Raw genomic sequence first — 26,709 nt, 5'->3', positions numbered from 1 at the left:
TTTTTTTTTTTTTTAAAGATTTTATTTATTTATTATGTATACAGAAGAGGGCACCAGATCTCATTACAGATGGTTGTGAGCCACCATGTGGGTGCTGGGAATTGAACTCAGGACCTCTGGAAGAGCAGTCGGTGCTCTTAACCTCTGAGCCATCTCTCCAGCCCACGACGGCAGTGTTTAAAACCAAATCCATTTCCATGACCAAGTTCAATATGTAGCTTTAAAAGAAATTCCTAATATAAAAATGATAATGTCATTAAGTAGTGAAGTTAATTTTCAATATTCATTCAGCTATGGATATTTTCTCCTTACAGGTTTGTTTGAATCCAGACCTATCCACTGTGATTGATTGACATGTCTGTTAAGGCCCCTTTAATCTGTAGGCTTGCTCTGTGACTTAGTTTCTCCTTGTTTTATTTGTTGGAAACTTAGTTGATTATTTCCTACCTGACCCTTGCTCTATGAGATAGATATTTTAGCTTTTGTGGGCCGGGTAGTCCGTGTTACAGCTGCTCAGCTATGCCTCAGTAGTATGGAAGCAGTTAGAGACAGTGTGAAAATGGATAAAAAAAGAACAGTTTCCCAAGCCCTGCACTAGAGCCTCTGAAGTCTAGATTGTTTTTCCTTTTTGAATAGACAGGCTTTCTTTGTGTAGCCCTGGCTGTCCTGGATCTTGCTCTGTAGACCAGGCTGGCCTCAAACTCACAGAGATCCACCTGCCTCTGCCTCCTGAGTGCTGGGATTAAAGGCCTGTGCCTCCACTGCCCAGCCAAAATGTAGATTTTGCTGGTTACATTCCATTGTGTCCCTGAACATATTCCTGCTTACTGTAGTTACTTGAAATTGGTAAATTGGTGGTAGACTGCTGGACTTCTGTCAGATTCAAGGAGAGCATGAGAGACCGAATGCTTCTAGGTGGGTTGCTACCCTTGTACTGCTGTGTCTTTTTGTATGGCACCTAAGTCATTGGTGATGTGTTTCAAAGTAGTCATACTGTTGACTGGAATATTTCTAGAAAAATTAACCCTTTATATACTATTTGGTTATCAAGTAGTATCATTTTTAAAAGAAAACAAGGATATGTATTTGATTTTTTTTCCCCGTTTATTCACCAATTTCCAGAATAATGAGCTAGTTTACCAGCACCTTCAATAAGTAGTACCAATGGGTTTTTGATTGTTCCTTTGCTTCCTGTCCTTTTATTTCAGGCTCATGTATTTAATGTATGTCAGTCTGTGGTTATCCTTGAAGTTGAGAGTGTTCTCACCTTCTGTTAGTGACAGTTTTAGCTCTCTTTATTGTTGGTGTATATAAAGATGTTCTAGTTTCTTTCTGCTAGACCTGCATGTAGCCATTGCTTCATGTTAGTGGTAAATGCTGTGTCAGGACAGCAGTCAGGGTGGTGCTGTTCACTGCTCCCGAGTCGTTCATTGATTCTGGGCCTTTTCTGGAAATAGTTCATAGGGAGAATTCAAAGGTACTCATTTCCTTTAGCTCACATTCGTAGGTACAGTAGCCTTAAAGGAACACCCCCCCCCCCCAGGCCATTCCTGAAAATGACTGAAGAATTCCCCAGTTATTTAAAGCATAGCCTCACTAAGGATAAACAAGTTACTGTATTGCAGATTTGTTCTATCCCCGGAATAGAGTACCAACTGATACATACTTCGATTGACTTGTTTCATCTATTTTTAATTATTGATTTAAAGAACTTAGTCTAACTTTTTGGGATTCTACAGTTATTTTTATCTAATTCTATACATATTTAAAATATATTCTTGATTTTACATCAAAGCTATAAAATGAGATATTCAAAAAAGTGTCTGTGTAGTTCCCTGCCATTCCCTTGTTAATAATTTTTTAAAAATCCTTGACATGGGCTGCAGAGATGTCTCAGCAGTTGTTACATAGCACTGGCTGTTCTTCATGAGGCCCTGAGTTCAAGTCCCAGCACTCACGTGGTACTCTCAGTCTTCTATAACTGCAGTCTAACTAGTTCATGGAATCTGATGCCCTCTTCTGGTGTGCAGACATACATGTAGATAAAACACCTGGATATATAAAATACATTACAAAATCCTTGACATAGTCTATTTCTTTATAAAATACAAATGAGAATGATGTTTGTGTGAGGACAATAACCCCAGTGTTAAGTGTGTAAACCCAGTTCTCAGCTTTTGACTTGAAGTTTAAATCTCTGCATGAACGTTGTTTCCTGTTCAGTTCTACTTAATTATAGTACTGGGACTTTGAGCAGATTCTCTTAGAGGCCAGTTTGAACATTAAAAATCATGGCTAGGGATGTAGCTCAGTTGGTAGTGCTTGTCTGCTATGTACAAAGGGTTGGATTTGACCCCAGCACCATACTTTAAAACAAACCCTTCCTTGCTGGAATGGAGAATTATTTTAGATCCTAGCATGAACATGTGCAATTAGTATTTCTTTGTAGTGTTGTTTGCCTAATTTGAATTTACTTGAGAATTTTCTGAACATTTTTTTTCTAGAATGTTCTTGTTAGGGTTTTAAATCTTAAGCATTTCCTCTGGTCTCAAGAAGCTCTTTAGTGACTGGATGTGATGGTACACAGCTTTAAATCCAGCACTTGGGCTGCAGACACAAGAGGATCTCGGTGAGTGTGAGACCAACTTGGTCTATATAGCAAGTGCCAGATCAGCCAGAGCTACATAGTGAGATCCTGTCTCAAAAACAAAAGAGGGACTAAAGAGATGGCCTAAGAGCACTGGTTGCTTTTTCAGAGGACCTGCATTTGGTTCCCAGCAACCACATGGCAGCTTACAACCATTTGCAACTCCAGTTCCAGGAGATCCAATGCCCTCCTTCTGACCTCTGCAGGCACCAGGCATACATGCAGTGCACTTACATACATGTAGGCAAAACAACCAAAAGAAAACAACAAAAAGAGCCGCTGTAGTGTCCTAAGATTATGCCATGTCTGTTCTTTTATTTGTTTACCTATGTGCACAACACTAATCTGAGGGACTTTTCCTTTTTGGGGAGTGTTGGGGGAGACATAGATCTGTATACTTCTCAAAGCATCTGTTCTCTTCATAAAGTTAATGTCTCTGCAATCTAGTGCTTGCTAGCTGTTCATAGGGTTCGTTTTATATCTACTTTTTTTTTTTTTTATGGTTTTTCGAGACAGGATTTTGGTGCCTTTCTTGGATCTCGCACTGTAGACCAGGCTGGCCTCAAACTCACAGAGATCCGCCTGCCTCTGCCTCCTGAGTGCTGGGATTAAAGGCATGCCCACCACCACCCAGCTTATATCTACTACTTTTATTTATCCTTGATATATTTTAAATCACATGTGAGTCTACAGAATAAAGTCTAGATGAAGTTTTAAAAATACATCATGTTAAAAATTAATTACATTTAGTGTGTGTGTATGTGTGTATGTGTGTATGTATGTAGATCATAGGACAACTTGTGAGAGTGATTTCTCTCCTACCATGTGAATCCTTGGGATCAAACTCAGGTCATTAGATTTGGCAGCAGATACCTTACCTATTAACTCATCTCAGTGGCTCATTTATTTATTTGTTTATATTACATCATACTCTTTTCAGTAAGTAACTCCACACTGGTAAGAGTTTTTGAAGTTCTGTTGAACTCAGAAGTCCTTTAGAAAGAGTAGTGTCTTACAGTATATTTATATTCAGTGACTTTATTTCAGCAGATACTTAGTGCTTATTATGGGCTTCAAATCTGTAACATATGCTAGCCCATTGCTGTTGTCCATGAAGCTCAGATTGTCCCCATTTCTAGCTGGGCCAATTTGTTTTTCCCATACCGTTTAGCGCATTGTCAACTAGATGTCAGGCAGTTACTGATGTGAGATCATTTTGAAGGCTCATTCAGTCAGGCTGAATATAGGTCCTCTCATTTAGCACAGAGACGCACGTATATCACAGACTAGGCTAAAGGATGGCAGTAGGATGTGGTTGACTGAAGAGTGTGTGTGAGGCTTGATCTGACTTTTGCTGTCCCTAGGGTCCGTGGAAAGAGAGGAGCTTTGTGTGTTAAGTCTTGCAGCGTTTGACTAGGGATTGTAGGCCCCACTACAGGATAACTACTTGACTACTTGCTTTCTAGAAAATGGGATTCATTTCCACGCATGAAATGCTCTTATTCAAGGTAGTTCCCAAAGTGGCTAATTTAAAGATTGTTTTCAGACATGTTGCATATTTGTACACAGCTATCCTGGGTATGGACATTTTCCTCTCGCTTTTGTGCTTCTCGACTTGCCTTTTGATTATAAGGAGTTTGGAGCGTATGTAGACCACGGTTAACCCTAATAGTGCTATTCGAATGAGTGTGCACTTACCCGTGTCGGCTCTACTCTCACCAGCACTGGTTCCTAAGAACCAGGTCACCCCTCTGTGCTGTGGGCAGTAACACATTAACCACTGTGTGGAGACACTGGGCTTATGAGATCCTTCAGCAGACATGTAGAATTAAGAAAATGTCTAGGGAGCTGGAGAGAAGGCCCAGTGGGAGTCTGGCTGTCCCGGAAGCCACCCTGTTGACCAGACAGGTCTCAAACCCAGAGATCAGTCTGCCTCTGCCTTGCCGCCACCACCTGGCCTAACTGGACATCTTTTCCTCCAGCCTGTCTGTCATGTTGCATCTTTAGTAGAATAGCTTGACAGCAGTGTGGTGTTGGTGCTGCAAGTCAATCATTCATTAAGATGGCTCGTTTTGTTTACCCTTTCGAGGTAAATGAGTAAACCATTCCTGAGTCTGAAAGGAAAAAATGTATCTAGAATTGAAGAATAGCTTAATGTTGTCTGTCCCCTTGCTGCTACCACCAGCCATTGCTCTTTGCAAGTGCTACTCATGAGCTGTGTAATTAAAAGCTCAGAGGTAGTGGTTTATTTAATTTTAAAGTGTGTGTGTGTGTGTGTGTGTGTCTGTGTCTGTCAGTGTCAGTGTCAGCACATCTGTGGAGGTCAGAAGACAACTTGTGTTGTTAGTTTTTTCCGTCCACATATGTGTCCTAGGTATTGAACTCAGATTGTCAGTCTTGGTAGTAAGTGCCTTTATTCACTGAACCATCTTGCTAACTCCATGTGGAAGTTTATTAAATTCTTGGGAACTAGCTGGGCGGTGGTGGCACACACCTTTAATCCCAGCACTCAGGAATGCAGAGCCAGGAGGATCTCTGTGAGTTCAAGGCCAGCCTGGTCTACAGAGTGAGATCCAGGAAAAGCACCAAAACTACACAGAGAAACCCTGTCTCGGAAAAAAAAAATTCTTGGGAACTAGATAGGTAGCTCAGTGGTTAAGAGTACACACTGTTCTTGCAAAGGACTAGAGTTTGGTTTCTAGCATCCATGCTGGGGAGCTCATAACTTCCTGGACTCCAGCTCTGAGGGATCTGATACCTTCTTCTGGACTTCAAGGATGACTGAAGTACACACACACACATACACAACACACATTCTCTCTCTCACTCAAAAAAATTTGAACTTTAAAATTGAAAAGAAATCATAGCATACAATATTGGTACACAGACCGATAAGGTTTATATTGCTGTTGATTTATATTACAAGTGTGAGGTCCTGAGTTCAGATCCCCAGCATCCATGTGAAAGCCTCTTGTGATGCATGCCTGTAACTCTGGAGTGGTGGGGTGGGGATGACAGGATGGGACAGGCAGATCCCCGGAGCTCTCTGGCCAGCCAGTCCAGCTAATTGGTGAGCTCCAGGTTCAGTGAGAGACCTTGTCTCACCAAAATAAAAAAATAAAGAAATAAAATAAGAAATAAAAGATTGGGGGGCTGTAGAGGAAAGACCCCTGTCATTGACCAGTCCTCTGTGTGCACGTTTACCAGGCACTCTTGTTCATACACATAGATATAATGTTATGGTTGTTATCCATGGTAAATTTTTAATTTTGACTTGAATTGAAAGTTTTGCTTGAAATCTTCTTTCAGTGCTAGGCAGGAGGAGTTGGTCAGGTCCTTCCTGGACCTGCAGCATCAAAATCACCTGGAAACATGTTAAGTGCTGCACATCCTTCAGCCCTGTTTCAGACCTGCCGAATCAGAAGCTGTGGGACTGGTGCCGGCAGCCTGTTTGAACAAGCGCTTCCAGGCTTCTGTTGTACATTGGTGTTTGAGAAGCAGTGCTTTAAGGCTTTCCATGGGAACTTGCCCAGCTTACCTAGAACCATCTGTATCTGCACAGCTTGTATTTTAAGAGTTGTGTGACCAAGATGTTCCTGGAAACTTCTTTTGAGACTGTTGCACTTACTTACTTTTCTGTGGCTTATCTTGGGAGAGTTTATCTTGGAGGAGCTACCTGAGTAATCTTTGCAATGTTTTCTTAATAAAGAGTTTTCTCCTGGCTGCAGGCAGTAATCTAGTTTCTGCCAAGCCCCTTGCCCTTAACTATGTTATTTTTCCTTAGAAAGACAAAGTTCCTACTCCAAGAAAAACATTGTCTTATTGAGATATTTCTGTTTTAAAGTTAGCATATAGTTAATTTTGGGAAATAGCAAATATTTTAAGCTAAAAATAACTTCTTTTAAATGACTGTGCTCTTTGCTTTGATTACTTGTAGCACAAATGCCATTTTTTAATTGGCCATTTGCTAATATATTTGTGACGGCTTTGAACTCATTTGACAGATATTTTTAAAAAGGGTAATTTGGAGCTGGCTCTTGATAATCATCCCCTTCCCATGTTGAAGTGTGTAGAAAGGGAAGCGGGGTTTTATTTCTTTATCATGCATTCAATCCATTGCAGATTATACTCTGACTCCTTTTAATAAGGATTTGTTCGAAGTATCTCTGATAGGCCAGTAAGATGGCTCAGATGGGTGAAGGTGCTTGCTGCCAAGCCTAACGGCCTGAGCTGGGTCCCCAGAACTCATGGTGGGAGAAGGAAAGTAAGATTGACTCTCATGTGGGTCCTCTCGTCACTCTCCCCACTAAATTAATAGAAAAAGTGTCAACTGAGTGACAGAAAACAGTCATGCCAGCCTCTATAGTGACAGCTCTGTGCTACAGTGAGGTTTGGATTAGATTAACTAGTTTGGGGTAATGAACTGATAATCTTAATGAGAGATTTGCCTCCTGTTTTGTAGAATCCTATATAGCAGAAGGGTGCTCCATAGTTCTAATGGGTCTGAGTTCTGATTGGAATATATTTGCGTGTGATGTATATCTCTAATTAATATTTTAAAATTACCCAGCAGTTTAATTTGACTGATTTTGTGATATTATTGAAATGTTGTTCTCTGTGAGTTTATTTTACATTTGATTATTCTTTGAATTTCAGGATGGTGAGGAAGAAGAAAATGAGAAAGGTATGTTTGATGCCAAGTAGAGTTTCCAATTTATGGACATTTAGAAAAGCAAAGTATATGAAAATAAACATTCCTTATTTGAAATCTTATTTTAAAATAGTTTCTTTTCAAATTATCAATTTAGTGAATTAAGTTAGCATCTTAATTTTTCAATTGGTTTTGATTTTGTTTTGAACACAAGATATGTTCTGACTTAATAGTACATATCAGTTACTGTAGTGAATGATACTATTTTTCACTGTAGATTTAGTTTTATTTTAAAAATAACTTTTAACATAAGGTAAGTAGATTCCGTCTTTAGGACTGACACTGCAGTAACTCATACGTGCTTATTCGAGTCTTAGTTTATGACTCAAAGAATCCTGCACCAATCCTAGGAATGGTGAATGACCAGGAAATTGGCTTTTGTTTGCTACTTTAGAGCAACTTTCGTATGATTTTCTGACATGTGTAGTGGCTTGGGAGAATTATCTTACCCAATACAATCACAGGGATAACCGTAGCAATACATGTGGTCACTATGAGGTTGAGTTCTTGGACAGAAGTCACATTATCCTACTTGGACTAGAAAGGACATGGAGCAGCCTCCTCAGCCAGGCAGAATAAAAAGCCCAGAAACTACGATGGAATAAAGCTACTGACTGAAACATCTCTCATACCTGAGGCCTTTCTCTCCGTGGGAATGCAAGATATCTTTGTAAACAGTCACTGCAGACCCCTGGACAGGATGCAGCCAGCAAGCAGCCGCTTTGCTAGACGTCAAGGAGGAGCGTCTTCACAGTCTTCTGTAGTGGTGTTGCTTTCGATTCTGGACTGCCCAGGCAGGGATGGAAGAGTGGAAAAGATGGGGCTTGGAACTACTCCGAAGACCAATGTCCTTAGACTGTGACCGTCCAGGAAGTCACCAAGGAGCTCCCAAGGTCATAAGGATTAAATCCCAAAATGAGCGGAACATTGAATAACAAACCTGCACATCTGCCACTCTACCACGGAGGAAAACAATTCAGATACCATTAACTTAAAAGCAGAAATGAAGAGACGCATCTTAAGGATGGATCCATTTTTCTCACTGTTGTTGTTTTGATGTTTGTATGTAGAGATCATTTTTTTCCCCTGAAGAATAAGTGATCTTAGGTAAAGGATTGTGTATGTTAGTTAATCCCTTGTGTTCCCCCTAACCCTCCATCAGTGCTAATGACTGGCTTTATATTTTCTAGGTCCTATTCTAGCTTATGAATGTGAAATTGTTTAAACTTCTTGTTTTGCCATATTTATTCCTGTTAAATCCTCTTAGATATAGCAGGTTCTGGTGATGGCACACAAGAAGTATCTAAACCTCTTCCTTCAGAAGGGAGCCTAGCTGAGGCTGATCACACAGCTCATGAAGAGATGATGGAAGCTAATGCGACTGGGAAAGAAGCTGAGGATGACAACATCTCGGTCACAATCCAGGCTGAAGATGCCATCACTCTGGATTTTGATGGTGATGACCTCCTAGAAACAGGTAAAAATGTGAAAATTACAGATTCTGAAGCAAGTAAGCCAAAAGATGGGCAGGACGCCATTGCACAGAGCCCGGAGAAGGAAAGCAAGGATTATGAGATGAATCCGAACCATAAAGATGGTAAGAAGGAAGACTCCGTGAAGGGTGATCCTGTCGAGAAGGAAGCCAGAGAAAGTTCTAAGAAAGCAGAATCTGGAGACAAAGAAAAGGATACTTTGAAGAAAGGGCCCTCGTCTACTGGGGCCTCTGGTCAAGCAAAGAGGTTTGTTTTTCTATGTCAGTTCTTTACGATACTGAAATTCCAGCATTCAATAAGATCACGCTACATTAAGGGGGTGGCTTCAAGACCATGTACAATAATTAGTGTCTTATGATCCTGCCTAGAATATTTTTGACCGTCATAAGTTATTTTAAAAAAATTCAAGATCTTCATGATATGCAGTGTGTCCTACTGAGTGCATTGTCGAATTGTCAGCATATATTTGTTCTTTTTATTTTTTTGGTTATTTTTGTTTTTTATTTTTGTTTTCTTTTTGTTTTTGTTTTTTTCAAATTGACAATTTTTGTGTTTTATTTTTTAAAACCCTTGTGATGGTGGTTAATGAGCAACTCTCAGTTCTAAGAACACAAAATGAAGTCAAGTCCCAGTCCTGAAATCTGGAGAAGATGGCCATATATCCACTGAATAGAATTGTCAGAAAACCTAGATCTTCAGGCATCTTGGGCAAAATCAGTGCAAGAATCCTAAGAGAGCCATTTGTTCAAGTAGCCTAATGTAGGCCTTTGGAGTTCTCCATGTGTATGAGTAGAACCCGGTTTTGCAATGCTGTCAATATCAAGCTGTTTGGTTTTTGTTTTGTTTTTTGTTTTCAATTTTCTTCTGGTGATTTGCCTCTTTAGCTCTTCAAAGGAATCTAAAGACAGCAAGACATCATCTAAAGATGACAAAGGTAATGGATTTTTTTTTCTACTTATTCCATGATAACATCACATACTTGCCACCAAAAGTGTTAGTTGTCTGTGTTCCCTGTGACATTTAGTCTTCAGAACTTTGTTGAGAAGATAGAAGTTTTGATAATCTTTAACTGGTGGCATTAAAGAATTACAGCAAACCCTGCCATTGAAACTTTATCCTTTAGTTACTTTGTAAACTCATATGAGCATGAGAGATTGGAGAATTAGTTTTAGTTGCAGTCAGTTTGAAACTTCACACCTGACCACATCCATTTCCCTATTCTGTCTAGGATGAAACTTGTATCATGAATATATTTGTGTATATTTGTGGAATCTACTATTTAGAAGAAAAGCAGTCTAACATATGGTAGTACTTCATTCTTTAAATTAGGATATACTTATGTTAACATAGCAAGTGTATAGTATTTAAATGTTTTAAAGTTCACTTCCTAATTTGACTTATTTGTGTTGATAGTTGTCTTATGTAGGGAAATAATTTTATGTTCAATTCCTGTAAGAGCCAAGGAACAATAAAAAAAATTTTCATTGTATATTTATCACATAGTTGTACATGGTTCTGTTACATAAGAATGCTCAAGTGTATGTTGTTCCTTGAGCATATCCCCCCCCATACTCCCCTAAGGAGCTTATTTTATTTTTTCTTGTTACTTGGGGCTAGCTGGTTGTCTTGTGCCCATGGGCAATCTGGCTTCATCCTGTGCCTCCGCTGTGATGGCTGAAGAGCCTTTGTTTCTGAGAGAGCGTCCTAAAGGAGCATGCACTGCACTCGGGTACTAACAAATCTCACAACTCTCCTGAGTGTCAAAGGATTTCGTGCATTGCTCTGGCTTTGGTTTGTTTTTGTGGTTTTTTTGAGACAGGGTTTCTCTGTGTAACAGCCCTGGCTATTCTAGAACTTGCTTTGTAGACCAGACTGGTCTCGAACTCACAGAGATCTACCTGCCTCTGCTTCCCAAGTGCTGGGATTAAAGGTGTGCACCACCACTGCCTGGCACATTGCTTTGGCTTGTGTTTCATTGGTATGTTTAATAGTTTGAAGTAATTATTGACTTGTTTCAGTAATTCTAATTGTAATACCCCTGTCCTTTACTGTTTGGGTTAATGGATAAGAAAAGGTTTATCCTTTAAATTGAGAAACTTAGTAATTTTGGTTAAGTGGTGCCTTCTGTCTTGTTATTCAAAACTTTTTCCTATAATTAGATAAGTACCTAGGCCCAACTATTGCTAGTTACATGTAGATACACAAATTTCTAAGTTGCATGTCATAAAGTTAAACATTTGATGACTGCCTCCAAACTAGAAAAAGCATTGACTGTTGGTATTACAGTTTGAGTCATTTGTATGGTTAAAAGCCTGAACTGAACAGTTTCCAGAGGTTGGCATTTATCTCATGTGACTTTAAAGCACTTCAGAAATGTTTACTGTTTCTGCTTCTTGTAGATGCGATAGCACGGCATTTTAGAAAGGGTTTTCTGCACCACAGCACTAAAGGAAGAAAGCATTGTGGACACTAACTAGCTTGTGTGCTTCCTATACTTACATGTGTGAAGTCATATCTGGGTGGAAGCAGTTCAGAAACAAGCTGTGAGCATTTCCCTAGTCTAAGTTATTTTAAGGTCCCTAATCTACCTCCAGCAATTGTTTTAGAAGGTTGTTTCTTATTTAGGTCTCTAGTTACCCAACTGCATGTAATTTCCATTTTCTCCTAATCTTTCTCTAGTAGAAAATGAAGGTGGCTGTGTGTGGTGGCATATGCTTTTAATTCCAGCACTTTTGTGGCAAAAGGCAGGCAGATCTCTGAGTTAGAGGCCATCCTGGTCTACATAGTGAATTCCAGGTCAGCCAGGGCTACCCAGAGAAACCCCTTGTCAAAAAAGAAAAAAAAAAAAAAAAGAAAGAAAATGAATTATTAGAATGTTTGTTCCTAGCCGGGCGGTGGTGGCGCACGCCTTTAATCCCAGCACTCGGGAGGCAGAGCCAGGTGGATCTCTGTGAGTTCGAGGCCAGCCTCGGCTACCAAGGGAGTTCCAGGAAAGGCACAAAGCTACACAGAGAAACCCTGTCTTGAAAAACAACAACAACAAAAAAGCATGTTTGTTCCCACCTCTGGATCTATCCTGTTTTCATTCCCTCTTCTGAGATCCTTCAGGGTCCGTGACAGATATCCAACACTGGAGTAGTCTGCTTGTTGCTACAGGACTGCTTCCAGGTACCCCAGTTCAGTGTAATGGTGTGAGGACAGCTTATTAGCATTTGCTAGAAAATGTCCAAGATGTAGTGGAATTTTCACCCACTTTGTTTTAAAACTCATGTACCAGGAAGTTTACGAACATTCAGATTTATTCTCTCACTGCTCTGATTGACTTTTCTGATGGTAAGTTTGTAAGATTTTAGATATTGTAATGTTAGGCTATCAACATTGAAATGAGAACGGATTTCAGAATGGACACCTATGAGCCTTGTAAGTCAGTGCAGGCACTTAAGCTTCTGGTGTTGGATCCATCCTCCTAGGGAGCACAGGCAGTGCTGGGGGCAGCAGTGGAAGCTCAACCAAGAATATCTGGGTCAGTGGACTGTCGTCTAATACCAAAGCTGCTGATTTAAAGAACCTCTTTGGCAAATACGGAAAGGTACATTCTTTTAATCTCTTAGTATTCAAATAATTACGTAAATATAGTCTGTATGTCATACTTTATGTTTCTAGATTTACTTATTTATATTTACTTTATTATTTACTTACAAATTTAGATTTATTTCATGTGTATGAGTGTTTTGCTTTCATGATGTGTGTGCACCAGGTGTGTGCTTGGTGCCTCTGGAGGTCAGAAGAGGTCCTTGAAAGTGGAGCTGCTGTGTGGATGCTGTGAATTGAACCTGGGTCCTCTGCAAGAACAGCCAGTGCTCCCAACAACTGAGCCATCTTTCTAGCCCTGTAGTCCATATCTTTGTATCTCTGAGCTTTGGGTTATAACGAGTTCCAAGTCTATATTCATTTGAGCCAAGTTTTATTCATGATACAAAGGATCTAGAAGATGCTGAGACTATTTGATCATCCTGAAAATATAAATAGCTGGAATTAGGTAGTAGAATATGTAAACTGCAGAGGAAACAGGTATCCTCTTGTAGAGGTTCTCATCCACTAATGAGAGAAATGTAAAAGTTGCTGGGTTTATTGCTGATCATGGGACCACCATTCTCAGTGTTTGCTGACACCTGCAAGAACCTACTTTGCTTAAACGACTTTCTATTTTAAGAAGTAAAAACTTCTAAAGTCATTAAAACAGGTTTTTGTAACATTAATGCTGCGTGTGCATGTGTTTGAAAGGATATTGCTTCACTAGGAAAAGTGTGTGCCGTTAGTAGGCTCCCTAACAGTAGAGAGCAGGTATAGTAGCTAGTGCTGTGCTGCTGTTGGTCTGCACCTAATGCAGTCACTTCTTTCTAGTTTAAAAGTGTCTACTTAAATTTTCATTCTCCAAATATACACCATGCTTTTTTAGCTTGCTCTGCTGTTATCCTACTTTGTGTGCACATGGTAGGTTTTAAATGCTTATTAAATTAATAACCAGTACTGGTTATCAGAATGATAGTCCCATAATCAACTCTAGCATATGTTGTGTTCTGTTTCAGTAATGTGCTTGTAGAGATGCAAAACAGTACTTTAATGTTGGCACTTGTCAGAATATAAACTGCATGAGAATAGTGTGTACATGATGACGAGATTGTGGGCTCCAGTTTCTGGATAGCAAAGCAGCCTTTCTTAAAGCTTACATGAAGCCTTACAGCTTCCAACAGCCGCCACAAAACACTGTCAAGTTCCCTTCCTGCCTCCTGCCATCATGGGTTTGTTCCCTTTCCAGCCCTGGATTAGCCATGCTTTTCTTCTCACTCTTCGTCATTCTTTAGAATTGAAGTGGTCAGTTAGATACTGATTACCTTACAGCTTTTGTGGCCTAGTCTCCTTTTTTCTTCTCTTTCTGTTTTTTGTTTTTCCAAGACCAGGTTTCTTTGTGTAGCCCCTAGCTGTCCTGGAACTCACTTTGTAGACCAGGCTGGCTTCAAATTTACAAAGATCCGCCTGCCTCTGTCTTCCAAATGCTGGGATTAAAGGCATCTCAATCCTGGCCTTTTCTTTTCTCTTTACTCATTTTTGAAATTTAAAGTGACTCAAAGGAAAGAGTTTAAGACTTTTGTAAACTGTTTACAGACATGTCCATAGTTTTCTCTAAGAGATTCAGGTGTGCCCACCATGAGAAAACTGGTCCAAATCCAATTTCTCTCTGTGTGTTAATTTTGTACTATTTATTTTATTCATGAAACTTGTTTGGGCTGTATATTTGGGTAGAGGATTAGATAAATAATTGAATGTTTTAAGTACATAAAAACATGAGAGGATGGGATTACACCCAGAATGCATCTCCACCCCCCTTTATCCTGAGTTTTCTCAGTGCTAGTCTGATCTATTTAGGAATGTGTACAGCTGTACAATTCTGAAGTGTTATCTAATTTTATAGGTTTTAAGTGCAAAGGTAGTTACAAATGCTCGAAGTCCTGGGGCAAAATGCTATGGCATTGTAACTATGTCTTCAAGCACAGAAGTGTCCCGATGTATTGCACATCTCCATCGCACAGAGCTGCATGGACAACTGATTTCCGTGGAGAAAGTAAGTGTGATTAACTGTTTATAAAGAGGGAGATTAACAAGAGGGCTGATCTGAAAATCCAAAATCTCAAACTTTTTGAGTGTCATTGGTGGTAAAAAATTTTGATTTCGGTGCATTTCAGAGTTTTTAGTTAAAATGCTCAGCAGGGAAAGTGGATGCAGATACCTAAAGCCTAAAATGTGAAACAGTCTCAGCCCAAATATCTCAGATAAGAATAGTCAACCTGTAGTCTCAGTCTAAAAATGTCTCTGTCATGAATGGTGGTGCATGGCTATAATCCCAGAACTTGGGAGGCAGAGGCGGAAAAATCAAGACCACTAAGGGCTACGTAGTAAGTTCCAAACCTGCCATGCCTTCCCCAAACTTAGTCATTCTGTATCTGCCTCACAAGTGCTAGGCTTACAGGCATGTGTGGCTGTGCCCAGCTCAACACCATTTAGATAATGCAACTTTAAAGCTTATGAATTTTAAAAACATCTATTTTTGCTTAAACTTTTCAGGTCAAAGGTGATCCTTCCAAGAAAGAAATGAAGAAAGAAAGTGATGAAAAGAGTAGTTCAAGAAGTGCTGGTGATAAAAAGAGCACAAGTGATCGGAGTGCCAAGTAAGGATTGAGTGACAGCTGCTAAGCTAAGACCGGTTTCTGATAAACAGACTGCTTGTTACATAGCAAAAGTAGTCATTCTATTTTCTTGTCTTGGATGATGTGGTCAGGACACAAGCATCTATCAAAAAAGAAGAGAAAAGGTCATCTGAGAAATCAGAAAAAAAAGACACCAAAGATACTAAGAAAATGGAGAAAGATGAGAAGAATGACAATGGTTCAAGTGGGCAGAGCTCAGAGTCGATGAAAAAGAGTGAAGAAAAGAAACGCATAAGTACGTCATGTGTGCTCTTGCTCCCTCAGCCGTGTCACTGCTTGTTTTGTGTTTCAGAAGGGACTGGTTTTCAGACGTTGTTAGAGCCAGGAGTAAAAAAGGGGCTTTTAGAAACCTCCTGTCTCCTTTTCTACTATAAGGTCACGTTCTTCTAAGCAAGCTCCCTGATTATCTCCTCAAATCCTAACTGACGTGGGTTTGGAATGTAGCAAAACAGAACAAAACAACAAAAATTTGAGCAGTGGCCACTGACTTCAGTATCTTATTGAATTAGGATCTCTTGGTATCATTGAAAGTATTTATTAACAGATTAAATAATTTTGATTTTTTTTTTGCATTTATGTAGAATAAGTATTTTTTTTATTTATATCAGGCAGAAGTTCAATTTTATTTATTCTCCTTTTCAATAATATTTTGTTTGTTTATCTAAAGTATTTCTTTTTTTAGGTTCAAAGAGTCCAGGACATATGGTGATACTAAACCAAACCAAGGGAGATCATTGTAGGCCATCAAGAAGGGGCAGATATGAGAAAGTAAGTCTGTTTCCAAAAGATAAGAAAGCTCTTATCTCCAAACCACTTAGAAAGACATAGCTCAAGAAGTTTTTAAAAGGAAATATTACTAGTTATTTGGACTTTAGAAAGTATTTTGTTGATTTTTTTTTTTTTAAATTTATGTGTATGTGTATGAACCCACGTGAGCTTATGTGTACCTCGCGCAATGCAGGACACCCCCCCCACCCCGCATACATACATAGAAGAAGGTGTGGGATCCCATGGAACTGGAGTCACAGGCAGTCGGGAGCTGCTTTGTGGTGCTGGGAACCAGACGGGTCCTATGAAAGCGCAGTAAGCGCTCGCTCTTAACCACTGAAACCTCTGAGCCACCTCTCGAGTCCCCTCATTTCAACTTTTTAAATGACCAGTGAAAGCCAGAAATACATGACCTCAGATTATTTTAACTTCTAGTCCTGTTATGGTTTTTCTTCTGTAGGTTCATGGAAGAAGCAAAGAAAAGGAGAGGGCTAGCCTAGATAAAAAAAGAGACAAAGACTACCGAAGGAAAGAGATCTTGCCTTTTGAAAAGATGAAGGAACAGAGACTGAGAGAACATTTAGTTCGTTTTGAAAGACTGAGACGAGCAGTGGAACTCAGAAGGTAGGAGGAGCTTTTTTGACACCTGCTGTAATGTGCGTCTTTAGCTGTAATCCAGCCTGCTAGAGATTGTATTCCCCAGAAGACTTGGTTGTCATTCTCAGGAAGTGAAGGTATGACCTAGTCATTTCTTAAGATTGCATAGCACGCCACAGTTTGCAAAATCCTTTTTCATCTCTTATCTCCAACTCAATTCTGTAAAGCTAATTAAGCCCGCTATTTAATACTAAAATATAAGAGGCCTGGAGAGGCTTAATGACTCTTCCAATGCCATGTGTCTAATGAGTGGCAGAGTCGGGACTCAGATCCAAGTCTGACTCCAAGTCCAGTGCTCTTTCCTCTATTCCAAAGATGCTGCCATAAAAATCATGTCTTAAAGGAGAAGATAATTCCAGATAGTATCAGAGTAAGCTACAGTGTTGAACTACTGTCATAGTGTGGGAAACCTGCAAGGTTCCCAAGTGAAGGCTGAGTTGCTCTCTGAGCTTTAATGCAGTCCCTACTCCTCATTAAAACGGACCATTTTTAGTGTCAATATAAACAAACCAGCATGGAATATTTCATATCTACATACCCGTTTTTGGGTGCCACATGAAATATTTCTTAGTGTGTTTTTAATCTGTTAGACCTGTCCAGCACAGAGGTCACTCATGGAATTTCATCTACTCAGTCTCAGGGTCTAGGAACTTCAAAAGCTGCAGCTTAGGAACACAACCATTGCCTCTGTGTGGCTAAAGGAGATGATTCTTGCAAAACTCACCCCCATAAACACTAGCTCCTAGCCTCTGCTCGTCAGTACAAGGTTTGGAAAGAATAAAAGTGGGGAGCTACTAGGGCAGACTCTCAGACCTGTCAAACCAATGCCTATTTGATTTTTAAAATCTCCCTATGGTGTTCAGGCTTGCCATTTACTCCTGAGCTCAAGGGATCCTTTTGCCTCCGTCTCCTGCTGAACTCTAACCACAGGCATGCATGCACTGCACCCAGCCCAGTGATCCTTTAAAATAAACTGGTGAGGTGTGCCTTCTTCACACTCGTGGAGAAAGAAAGGTCTATAGTCTATCTGCCTGTAATGTCCAGAAAAATCCAACGTGATGATTTAGCAGTAATATTCAAATGAAACAAAAGTGATTTGTAACAAATATATACATATATATATTCCAGATATAAATGTGTAGAAGAGACATTGAACTAGTCAGATGTTTGTATCCTATTAGACTCACTGAGAGTGTGAAAGCTTCAGACACAGACCGATTTTGTGTGTCACAGTGGTGAGTCATGTAACAGGAGAAGTGTGGGCATTTGGACGTGATTTCCGAAATGGTAATGACTCGGTTAAGCCCTCAACAAAAGTATACCCCCCCCAAAAAGGGAAAATTTTAAGTTGTGTCATTGAAGAATTCAATACATAAACCTGTGCTAAAACAAATAAACAAGCCTAGCCCTTCGTAAAAACAGTTAAATTCTAGGCTACCTTTTAAAGGTTTTTGTTGTTTCTCAAGGCATGGCTGTCTCTGGCATAGGAAGGGGTTCAACAGTATTAGATGTTCTTTGCTCTGTAAAACTTCTGACAGTTCATGCATCATCAAGTGTTGTAGAATTCTTGGTCTCTACCCACTGAATGGTAGTAACAGACTGCTGTGTTCATGTAAAATGCCACATCAGTTTTTATGGGAATAGTACTGACCCATTAAGAATATTGACTTGCTACAGGCAAATATGCAAGTGAGCAAAAAAATAAAGTGGATTACCTGAGTGTTAGGAAATGAAGAAGCACTATGCAAGGTCTAGCATATGTTTGTACTGAATTATCTCTGACTCAAAAGCATGTTACCTGGAACTATCTATTAGAAGCCAGTGTACAGCCATAGTGGCCCTTAAGGGCACCATTCTGTTATATAATATTTGCTATAATTGTGTTTGTGATGATAATTCCAAGCCATCAGAATGAAGTATATACATTATTTAAGGAGATAAGGACATATGGTAGATAATAGAAAATTTCTATCAAAAATAATTGATAGAAGTTGTAGTTTTGAGCTGGTTATGATGGCACACACCTATAATCTCAGTACTTGGAGGCAGAGGCAAGAGGTTTGCCACAAGTTTAAGGCTAACCTGGTCTACATCGTGAGTTTGAAGCCAGTCAGGGCTACATAATGAGACCCTATCACAAAAAGCCAAGAGAAAAATTGTAGTTTTATAAATTTATATACATTTTAAAATGTCAATTACTGGTTTTTTACTATGGTGGGATTTTCATTTAACCAAATCATCTAAAAGGCAAATAGTGTGTAAAATTTAGCTGCTTAGTTGACACTCATAAATAAGTGATAAGACTGGAATATGTTTAAAGTTTTATTTTGCGTTCTTTCCAATTACATTAAAATTACTAAGATTAATGTGGAATTTAAAATTGCCAATCACAAGGAAAAATTCAAATTCAAAGCTATTATTTTTCACACAGTACTAGCATAATTTAAGTATTTCTAAATACTGATTTTTGTTAGACGAAGAGAGATTGCAGAAAGAGAGCGTCGAGAGCGTGAACGCATTAGAATAATTCGTGAACGGGAAGAACGGGAACGCTTACAGAGAGAGAGAGAGCGCCTAGAAATTGAAAGGCAAAAACTAGAGAGAGAGAGAATGGAACGCGAACGCTTGGAAAGGGAACGCATTCGTATTGAACAGGTGCAGTCAGAAAATCTTTTCATCTTGAACAACTCACTTTGCAAACCCTGTGATTTTTGCCCTCCAGTTTGCTTTACTTACTGTAAAGCTCCTGTAGATGAGAATGAGCACTGAAGTGTCCCTGACAGATAATGAACTAGGCACCGGTTCAAAGTACATTGAATAGTGACTTCCTTATCAATTGCAAGTAACCTGTAGCTCTGCAGTATAATGGCAGCCTAATAGTATGAGCATAGGACTGAGTCCAGAGTAGTTGTGATCCAGGCTCTGTCACCACCCCAGACTTAGAAAATAACAAGGACTTCCTTACTTATCATGGGAGTCATTCCCAAGGCTGGAAGGAAGAATGCCTCTCTGTATAGTTGCCACCCAGGGCTTATGGCACTTAGTTCTCTCCAGACGAATATCAAGAACCCAGTTTTCTCATTCCTTTTAGGTGCTTCTGTTTAAGTCAATTTATTAAACTAAATCTGACCTTCCCCAAAATGTTCACCAGTTTGTACCACTCAACCCCTGCCTGTTATTTTAATGTCACCCATCGTAGCTGTAGTCTAGGTGATTGAAATCTAATGTATTTGTCCCAGTTGTGTGCTCTGCCTGGTGCTTCTCTAGGACGCTTTCTTAACCCAGAGGCGCTTACCTTCCGCCTGTCTTCACTGTGTATTTGCTTCATTCCTGTGTATCTGAAGGAGCGGCGTAAGGAAGCTGAGCGGATTGCTCGGGAGAGAGAGGAGCTCAGGAGGCAACAGCAGCAGCTGCGCTATGAACAAGAGAAGAGGAATTCTTTGAAACGCCCGCGTGATGTCGACCATAGGTAGGGCGTCCTTTCTTCCTCCGTGACTCGCGTGCTGTCTTGTTCTCAGTGAGCGAGGGTGAGAGAATTAGAACGCACATGCTCCTCCCGGCTTTGAAGAAAAGGTCGTGGCTAACGTGGAAGGGAAAGGACCCAGTGTGGTGCTCAGGTCTCCCCTCTGCTGTTTTTATGAGGGTCACAGTAGCTGAGGGTGTAACCCAGATGGAGTGCTGGCTTCCCTTGAATGAGCCAGGCCCTGGCTCATCCCCAGCACTTGAAGGGAAAAAGAAGGTAACTGGAAACGGCTGGTGAGAATCCATTATGACGTGCTGTCCGGTATTGACTTTTCCATTGGAAGATGTAAGGATGGGCAGTTTAGACTGGGGAGGACTAGCTGGGGGGGGGGAGGGGGGCGGGAACGGTCGCTGAGCAAGCATGATATCTGAGTTTATCTGCCGGGCACCCATGTAATCTTAGCACTGAACAGGCACAGATAGGCAGACCCCTGAGCTCTCTGGCCAACTAATTGAAAAGTTAGTTCAATCAATGAGCGTCAGGTTCAGTGAGAGATCCTGTCTCCAAAAATAAGTGGAGAGCGACAGAGGCAGTCACTCACATTGACCTCTTTCCTCCACACACAGGTGTGCACCCAGACAAACACTCCAACAGCCACACACAAAAGCAGGCAGCTGTTTTCAACTGGTTTTCTCTTCTCATGTTTATGACAACAGCATAGAACTGTTAATCCTGTCCTAGCTCCTCACTGTTCTATCTTGAGTTCAGTAGCCTTTTGTGTCCATAGTTCCATGTGTCTATGATTCCAAGTGAATGCTGTTTGATTATCATAAAATAATTTGTATAAATGAGCAAACGTTTCTCTTCAAGGCGAGATGATCCTTACTGGAGCGAGAACAAAAAGCTGTCCCTAGATACAGACGCACGATTTGGCCATGGATCTGACTATCGTCAACAGAGCCGGTTCCTGGACTTCAGTCACCGAGAGCGGAGCAGGTTTCCCGACACTGCCTCTGTGCAGTCCTCGTCCTTTGAAAGGTAAGTGGAGACACTGAGGTGCTGATGTCTGAGACAGGAGCCCTGCTGTTCGTAACTGCTTCTCTATAAGATGCTAAAGAAGTGCTGAGTCAAAATAGAATGTTTAGAACAAATTGTGTGTTTACTTTGGTTTTCACTGATGAGGTAGTGGTATTCTTATCTTCAATTGGATGGGGTCCTTGGGAGGTATGGGCTAAAGAGTTGAAACCAGCCAGGGCTACACAGCAGTTTGACATTCTGCCTCATAAAAACCAATTAAAAAGCTAATTAAAAACAAGGGTGGCCGGGCGGTGGTGGCACACGCCTTTAATCCCAGCACTCGGGAGGCAGAGCCAGGCGGATCTCTGTGAGTTCGAGGCCAGCCTGGGCTACCAAGTGAGCTCCAGGAAAGACGCAAAGCTATGTAGAGAAACCCTGTCTCGAAACTCCCCCCCCCCAAAAAAAAAAAAAACAGGGTGAGTGGGGAATGCTGATTTTGGATGTGCCGTGGCTGTCAGAACAGTGAAACATGCAGGCTGGTAGGAACTTGACTGGTATCATTTCTCTTGGAAAAGAAACCAACCTTTGTGCTAGACATAGCTCAGTTGAAAAGAACTTAACAGTTAGTAATGGAGCTTTTCTAATCGTCTGAAAGAAAGTTTCATGATTCTAGGTTATGCAAATGAGTTTTGCATGTAAACGCTTCTGAGGATCTGCATTTGTTCTTTCCTCAGTAGACGGGAGCGCTTTGTTGGTCAGAGTGAAGGAAAAAAACCAAGACCAGCAGCCCGAAGAGAAGAGCCAAGCTTTGAAAGGTACCCCAAAAACTTTAGTGATTCCAGAAGAAACGAGCCTCCACCACCAAGAAATGAACTTAGAGAAACAGACAGACGAGAGGTACGAGGGGAGAGAGACGAGAGAAGAACGGTAATCCTTCATGACAGACCTGAGGTCGCTCACCCTAGACACCCTCGAGAAGCCGGGCCCAATCCTTCTAGACCCGCCTCCTGGAAAAGCGAAGGGAGCTTGTCCACAGACAAGCGGGAGTCAAGGTAGTTACGCGCTCCTTCCTCACGGCATGCTGTGCATTGTTCTTAAGAGTTGTAAAGTGAGGTTTTGATCAGTCTTGTTTTGTGTTCACAGAGTTGAAAGGCCAGAGCGATCTGGGAGAGAAGTCTCAGGACACAGTGTGAGGGGTGCACCCCCTGGGAACCGCAGTACTGCCTCAGGCTATGGAAGCCGAGAGGGAGACAGAGGAGTCATCTCTGACAGAGGAAGCGGAGCTCAGGTAAAAGTTGCTGGGAGCTTTCTGTTGAGTCTTTAGAAGACTCTGAAGCACTGGAGATAGACTCTATTTTTATTTTAATTTAACGTTTATTATTTTTTATGTGTATGGGTGTTTTGTCTGCCTGTGTATACATCTGTGTACCACTTTTATGTCTGATGCCTGTGGAGTCTAGAAGAGGACTTCAGATCTCCTAGGACTATTAGCCTAGTTATTAGCCACCATGTGGGTTCTGGGAATTGAACTGGGTCCTTTAGAAGAGCAGCTGGTGCTCTTAACTGCTAAGCCATCTTGCCTGCCTATAGGAGATGCTCTTGACAGGTGTCCTTATGGAGAACCATTCTGTTGTGGCCAAGATTGGGTAATTAGAGTGACTGAGAGACCAGCTTCTTGCAACAGATCTTTCTTGAGTTTGTTCTTTATAGATGAATAACAGTTGTTCAAAGAAGTAGATACTAGCCTTAAAAACTTTTTTTTTTTCCTCTTCGAGACAGGGTTTCCTGACTTGTAGACTAGGCTGGCCTGGAACTCAGAGATCCAACTGCCTCTGTCTTCCCAGTGCTAGGATTAAAGGCATGTGCCACCATGCCCGATGAAATATTTTTTATGCATGTATATGGGAGAGAGGAATGTGGGAAGGGAAAGAGGGACCTTCTACATGCCATGGTATGTGTGGAAGTCAGAGAACTACATTTTGGGTATTAGTTCTCTCCTCCCACCTTGTTGAGAGGCAGAATCTGCTTCAAACTGACTGGTCTATAACCTTGCAGGCGATTCTCCTGTGTTGGCCTCCCATCCTAGGAGTGCTGGGATTACAGATGTGGACCATCACATCTGACTTTTTATGTGGGTTCCAGAGGTTCAGCTCAGGCCAGGCTTGTATGGCAAGTGCTTTTACCTACCGGGCCATCTTACTGGCCCTCAGACTTTGTTTTTATTGAAATTCTTATTCTGCTTGGGCAGTTGTTATAGTTATGAGTCTTCCTAATTGGGCTTTTTTAAAACACAGAATACATCATGACTCGATCTGCATCCTATAGCAGGGAACATGCTAATCTCTTGTTTCGATATTAATATGTGTATTGCTGAAGCTAGCACATTACGTATAGAACTGAAGTAAAAGTCACGTGCTTTCTCTGTTTTCCAAAAGTAGACAAGTAGAATCATTTTAATTGCTTTCTATTCTTTAATATTTTTCTTAGTTTTAAAAAGTTCTGTATTTTATGTGTGGTGGTGCACACCCTTAATCTCAACACTCCTGAAGCAGAGACAGGCGGATTTCTGAGTTTGAAGCCAGCTTACTATACAAAACAAGGTTCAGGACAGCCAGGACTACATAGAGAAACCCTGTCTGGGAAAAACAAAAAATAAATTAATTAAAAAAGTAAAATATATTGTATGAGAGTGTTTTGCCTGCATGTATTCTGTGCATGCAGTACCCACAGAGGCCAAAAGAGGGCATGAGATCCACTGGGACTGGAGTTAGAGGCAGCTGGGAGCCACCATGTGGGTGCTGGGAACTGATACTAGGTCCTCGGCAAGAGCAGCCAGTGCTCTTAACCACTGAACAATCTCTTGAGTCCTAACTTTTATTTTTTTTAGTAAATAGATATATATGTTTTTTCCAGACGGTTTCTCTGTGTTTTGGTGCCTGTTCTGGATCTCGCTCTGTAGACCACCTGGCTCTGCCTCCTGAATGCTGGGATTAAAGGCGTGTGTCACTGCTGCCCGGCTTCTTTTGATATTTTGTTGACTTGACTATTCTTTTAAGTTACTGAGCTATCTCTAAATGACACGAATATACAAAAGTTGCACTCAGCTTAAAAGCATTCTCTTAATTGACAAAATACTGACATGCCAGGTGATTGCGGCATGAATAGGAAGGATATGCTTTTTTTTTTTTTTCCTTCTAAAGGAAGGGTCTCACATATTCCAGGTTGGCCTTTTAATGTGCTGTATAGCTGAGGATTAAGACAAGGATGGCCTTAAACTTCTGATCCTCTTGCCTCCACCTTCGGAGTGCTGGGATTACAGGCACATACTGGTTTCTGTGGTATTGGGAATCCAACCTAACGTTTCATGCATGCTAGCCAGTGTACCAACTGAGTTACATCCCTAGTCTGAAGGAATACACTTTATAAGTCTTGCCAGATGGAATTTATTTGTGTTACACACTTGAATACACACCAGGTTTCATCATAGCATCTTTTGACGTATGTATTGGCATGGGTATGCAGGCATGTTTGGTGTCCTTGATTGCTTCCCACTTCATTTATTGAGTCAGGGTCTCTTGCTGAGCCTGAAGCTCACCATTTCTGGCCAGTCAAGGTGACTAGTCTTTTCCAGGACCTTCTGTTTCTACCTCTCCCTGTGGCAGCTGCCACTCTTACCATGTCTTTCTCTCTTTCCTTCCTTCCTTCCCTTTTTTTTTTTTTTTTTTTTTTTTTTTTTTTTTTGTGTGTGTGTGTGTGTGTGTGTGTGTGTGTGTGTGTGAGAGAGAGAGAGAGGGTTTCTCTGTAGCCCAAATTCAAGAGATCCACCTCTGACTCCCAAGTATGGTGATTAAAGGTGTGTGCCAACATACCCAGGTTTTATGTAGGTTCTGGGGATCTGAACTCCAGTCACACTTGGATAGAAAATACTTTATATACTAAATCTCTTCAGCCCTCAATGATAGCATTTTTTGTTTTAGCCAGAAAATGTTTTGCTGCCTTGGCATGTACACTATCACTGCATGTCATTTCACCCAGCACATTTATGCAGTAGCCTTGTGGCTCAGTAGTAATGAGGTATTAATGCATCTTAATAAAGAGAAGTGCTTGCGCCGGGCGTTGGTGGCGCACGCCTTTAATCCCAGCACTCGGGAGGCAGAGGCAGGCGGATCTCTATGAGTTCGAGGCCAGCCTGGGCTACCAAGTAAGCTCCAGGAAAGGCGCAAAGCTACACAGAGAAACCCTGTCTCGAAAAACCAAAAAACCAAAAAAAAAAAAAAAAAAAAAGAGAAGTGCTTGCTTGCACAAGTTCTTTAAGCTGTTCACCCTGAACCAACTTCAAACTGAGCATATGATGCAGATACTCTGTTTTAGTTAGGGCAGAATGTAAGAGGTTATTCTAGACCAGCACCCTACATTCAGAATCCCTTTAAAAAGGGTCTTCTGAGAAGATGAGCCTGGATTCCCTGTCTGGAGTTTACAATGTTAGTCTGTCAGCTGTCTGGCCAGTATTGTCTCTAAGACTGTGTGGATGCTGACAGCTTTGCCTAGCTAGGCAAGGTGTCGGCTAGCTTTGACTCCTCCTCTTGTCCTTAGTTCTCCAGATACTTCTGTTCCTATGGCCCCACTGCTTATAGCCACACTGGAGTGGTGGTGTGTCAAATCAGACAGCTTTCCCTGTACACTCTTCCAAGATATTCCGATGGGTTGACCATATAGCCAACCTTGACTGCCCTTTAACTTTTGACCTCTTGTGTACTAGAAAGAAAGCTCTTTAGATCTCTCCAGGCATTTGACATTCCTATGCCCAAATAGTGCTGGAGAAGTCATGGGTGTGGACATAGAAATGAAGGTATTGAGGTCTGTTACATTCTCAGACATGAGAGCCCAGCAGAGTGAGTCAGTGCATGGGACAGAGGGCCGGGACTCACTTTCTCCTATGCTGTCCCCAGCACTACCCTGAAGAACGACATGTAGTGGAACGTCATGGACGGGACACAAGTGGACCAAGGAAAGAGTGGCATGGCCCACCCTCTCAGGGGCCTGCCTACCATGACACAAGGCGACTAGCTGATGGCCGGTCAGGTGCAGGCCTGCTAACCCAGCATTCAAGGTGAGGAGCTCATCTGGTAAGACCTTTTCTGCGGTTCTGTAACCAGGTAGTCCTTTCCTTAAAGAGGGTTAGTTTCTGAGATTACATTGCAGTTAGTAAACTCCCTGTTGTGGCCTCAGTGGCGTCTTTTCAGCCTCACCAGCCTTCTGTCCTCTGCCTCATGGCCTTCCTTGTTTGGGAGGAGATGCTCGGCTCTGCTCGGCTCTGCTCGGCTCTGCTCGGCTCTGCTCGGCTCTGCTCGGCTCTGCTCGGCTCTGCTCGGCTCTGCTCGGCCGGTCGCTCCCGTGTCACCTGCCTAGCAGTGCCGTTTGCTTCTGTGGTGCTGAGGAGCGCCGGGGGTATCCCTGTAGGTCCTGTGGCTCTGGGCTCCCCACCGAGTGCTGTCTCTTCACCCTGTCGCTTTCCTCATTTTGTTTGAAGCAGTCTTTTGGATGCTTGGTTTGAGGTGGGTCTCAGACTGTGTACGCTGGGCTGCCTTCCAGGTGCGGGGACTGCGGGCATGCCCCACCATGCCAGCTCAGCCCTCTTTTGCTTTCTTTGTTTGTTTGCTTTTCAAGACAGGGTTTCTCTGTGTAGT

The 26,709-nt window shown here is 41.4% G+C and overlaps 1 protein-coding gene across 4 annotated transcripts in view; it reads left to right on the top strand.

Annotated features, from left to right (window-relative positions):
• The window catches only part of Sltm (SAFB like transcription modulator), a 47,304-nt gene that overhangs the window by 18,335 nt on the left and 2,260 nt on the right, over positions 1 to 26,709 (top strand). Inside the window, exons 6-20 of one of the 4 annotated variants that reach the window (XM_028865748.2) lie at positions 7,304 to 7,331; positions 8,680 to 9,097; positions 9,736 to 9,785; positions 12,322 to 12,440; positions 14,325 to 14,474; positions 14,975 to 15,078; positions 15,189 to 15,352; positions 15,800 to 15,885; positions 16,346 to 16,509; positions 19,017 to 19,197; positions 19,887 to 20,011; positions 20,876 to 21,043; positions 21,760 to 22,074; positions 22,166 to 22,310; positions 25,972 to 26,132. In XM_028865748.2, coding sequence (XP_028721581.1) covers positions 7,304 to 7,331; positions 8,680 to 9,097; positions 9,736 to 9,785; positions 12,322 to 12,440; positions 14,325 to 14,474; positions 14,975 to 15,078; positions 15,189 to 15,352; positions 15,800 to 15,885; positions 16,346 to 16,509; positions 19,017 to 19,197; positions 19,887 to 20,011; positions 20,876 to 21,043; positions 21,760 to 22,074; positions 22,166 to 22,310; positions 25,972 to 26,132 — 2,378 coding nt within the window. Of the gene's footprint in view, positions 1 to 7,303; positions 7,332 to 8,625; positions 9,098 to 9,735; positions 9,786 to 12,321; positions 12,441 to 14,324; positions 14,475 to 14,974; positions 15,079 to 15,188; positions 15,353 to 15,799; positions 15,886 to 16,345; positions 16,510 to 19,016; positions 19,198 to 19,886; positions 20,012 to 20,875; positions 21,044 to 21,756; positions 22,075 to 22,165; positions 22,311 to 25,971; positions 26,133 to 26,709 lie in introns of all 4 variants that reach the window. The other 3 variants (XM_028865728.2, XM_028865718.2, XM_028865739.2) reach the window with 3 other exon arrangements.

Source organism: Peromyscus leucopus, chromosome 7 (assembly GCF_004664715.2).
Source record: "Peromyscus leucopus breed LL Stock chromosome 7, UCI_PerLeu_2.1, whole genome shotgun sequence".
Classification (NCBI taxonomy): domain Eukaryota; kingdom Metazoa; phylum Chordata; class Mammalia; order Rodentia; family Cricetidae; genus Peromyscus; species Peromyscus leucopus.
Note: the sequence above shows the minus strand (reverse complement) of the source record. Positions and strands in the feature narration are given on the sequence as shown.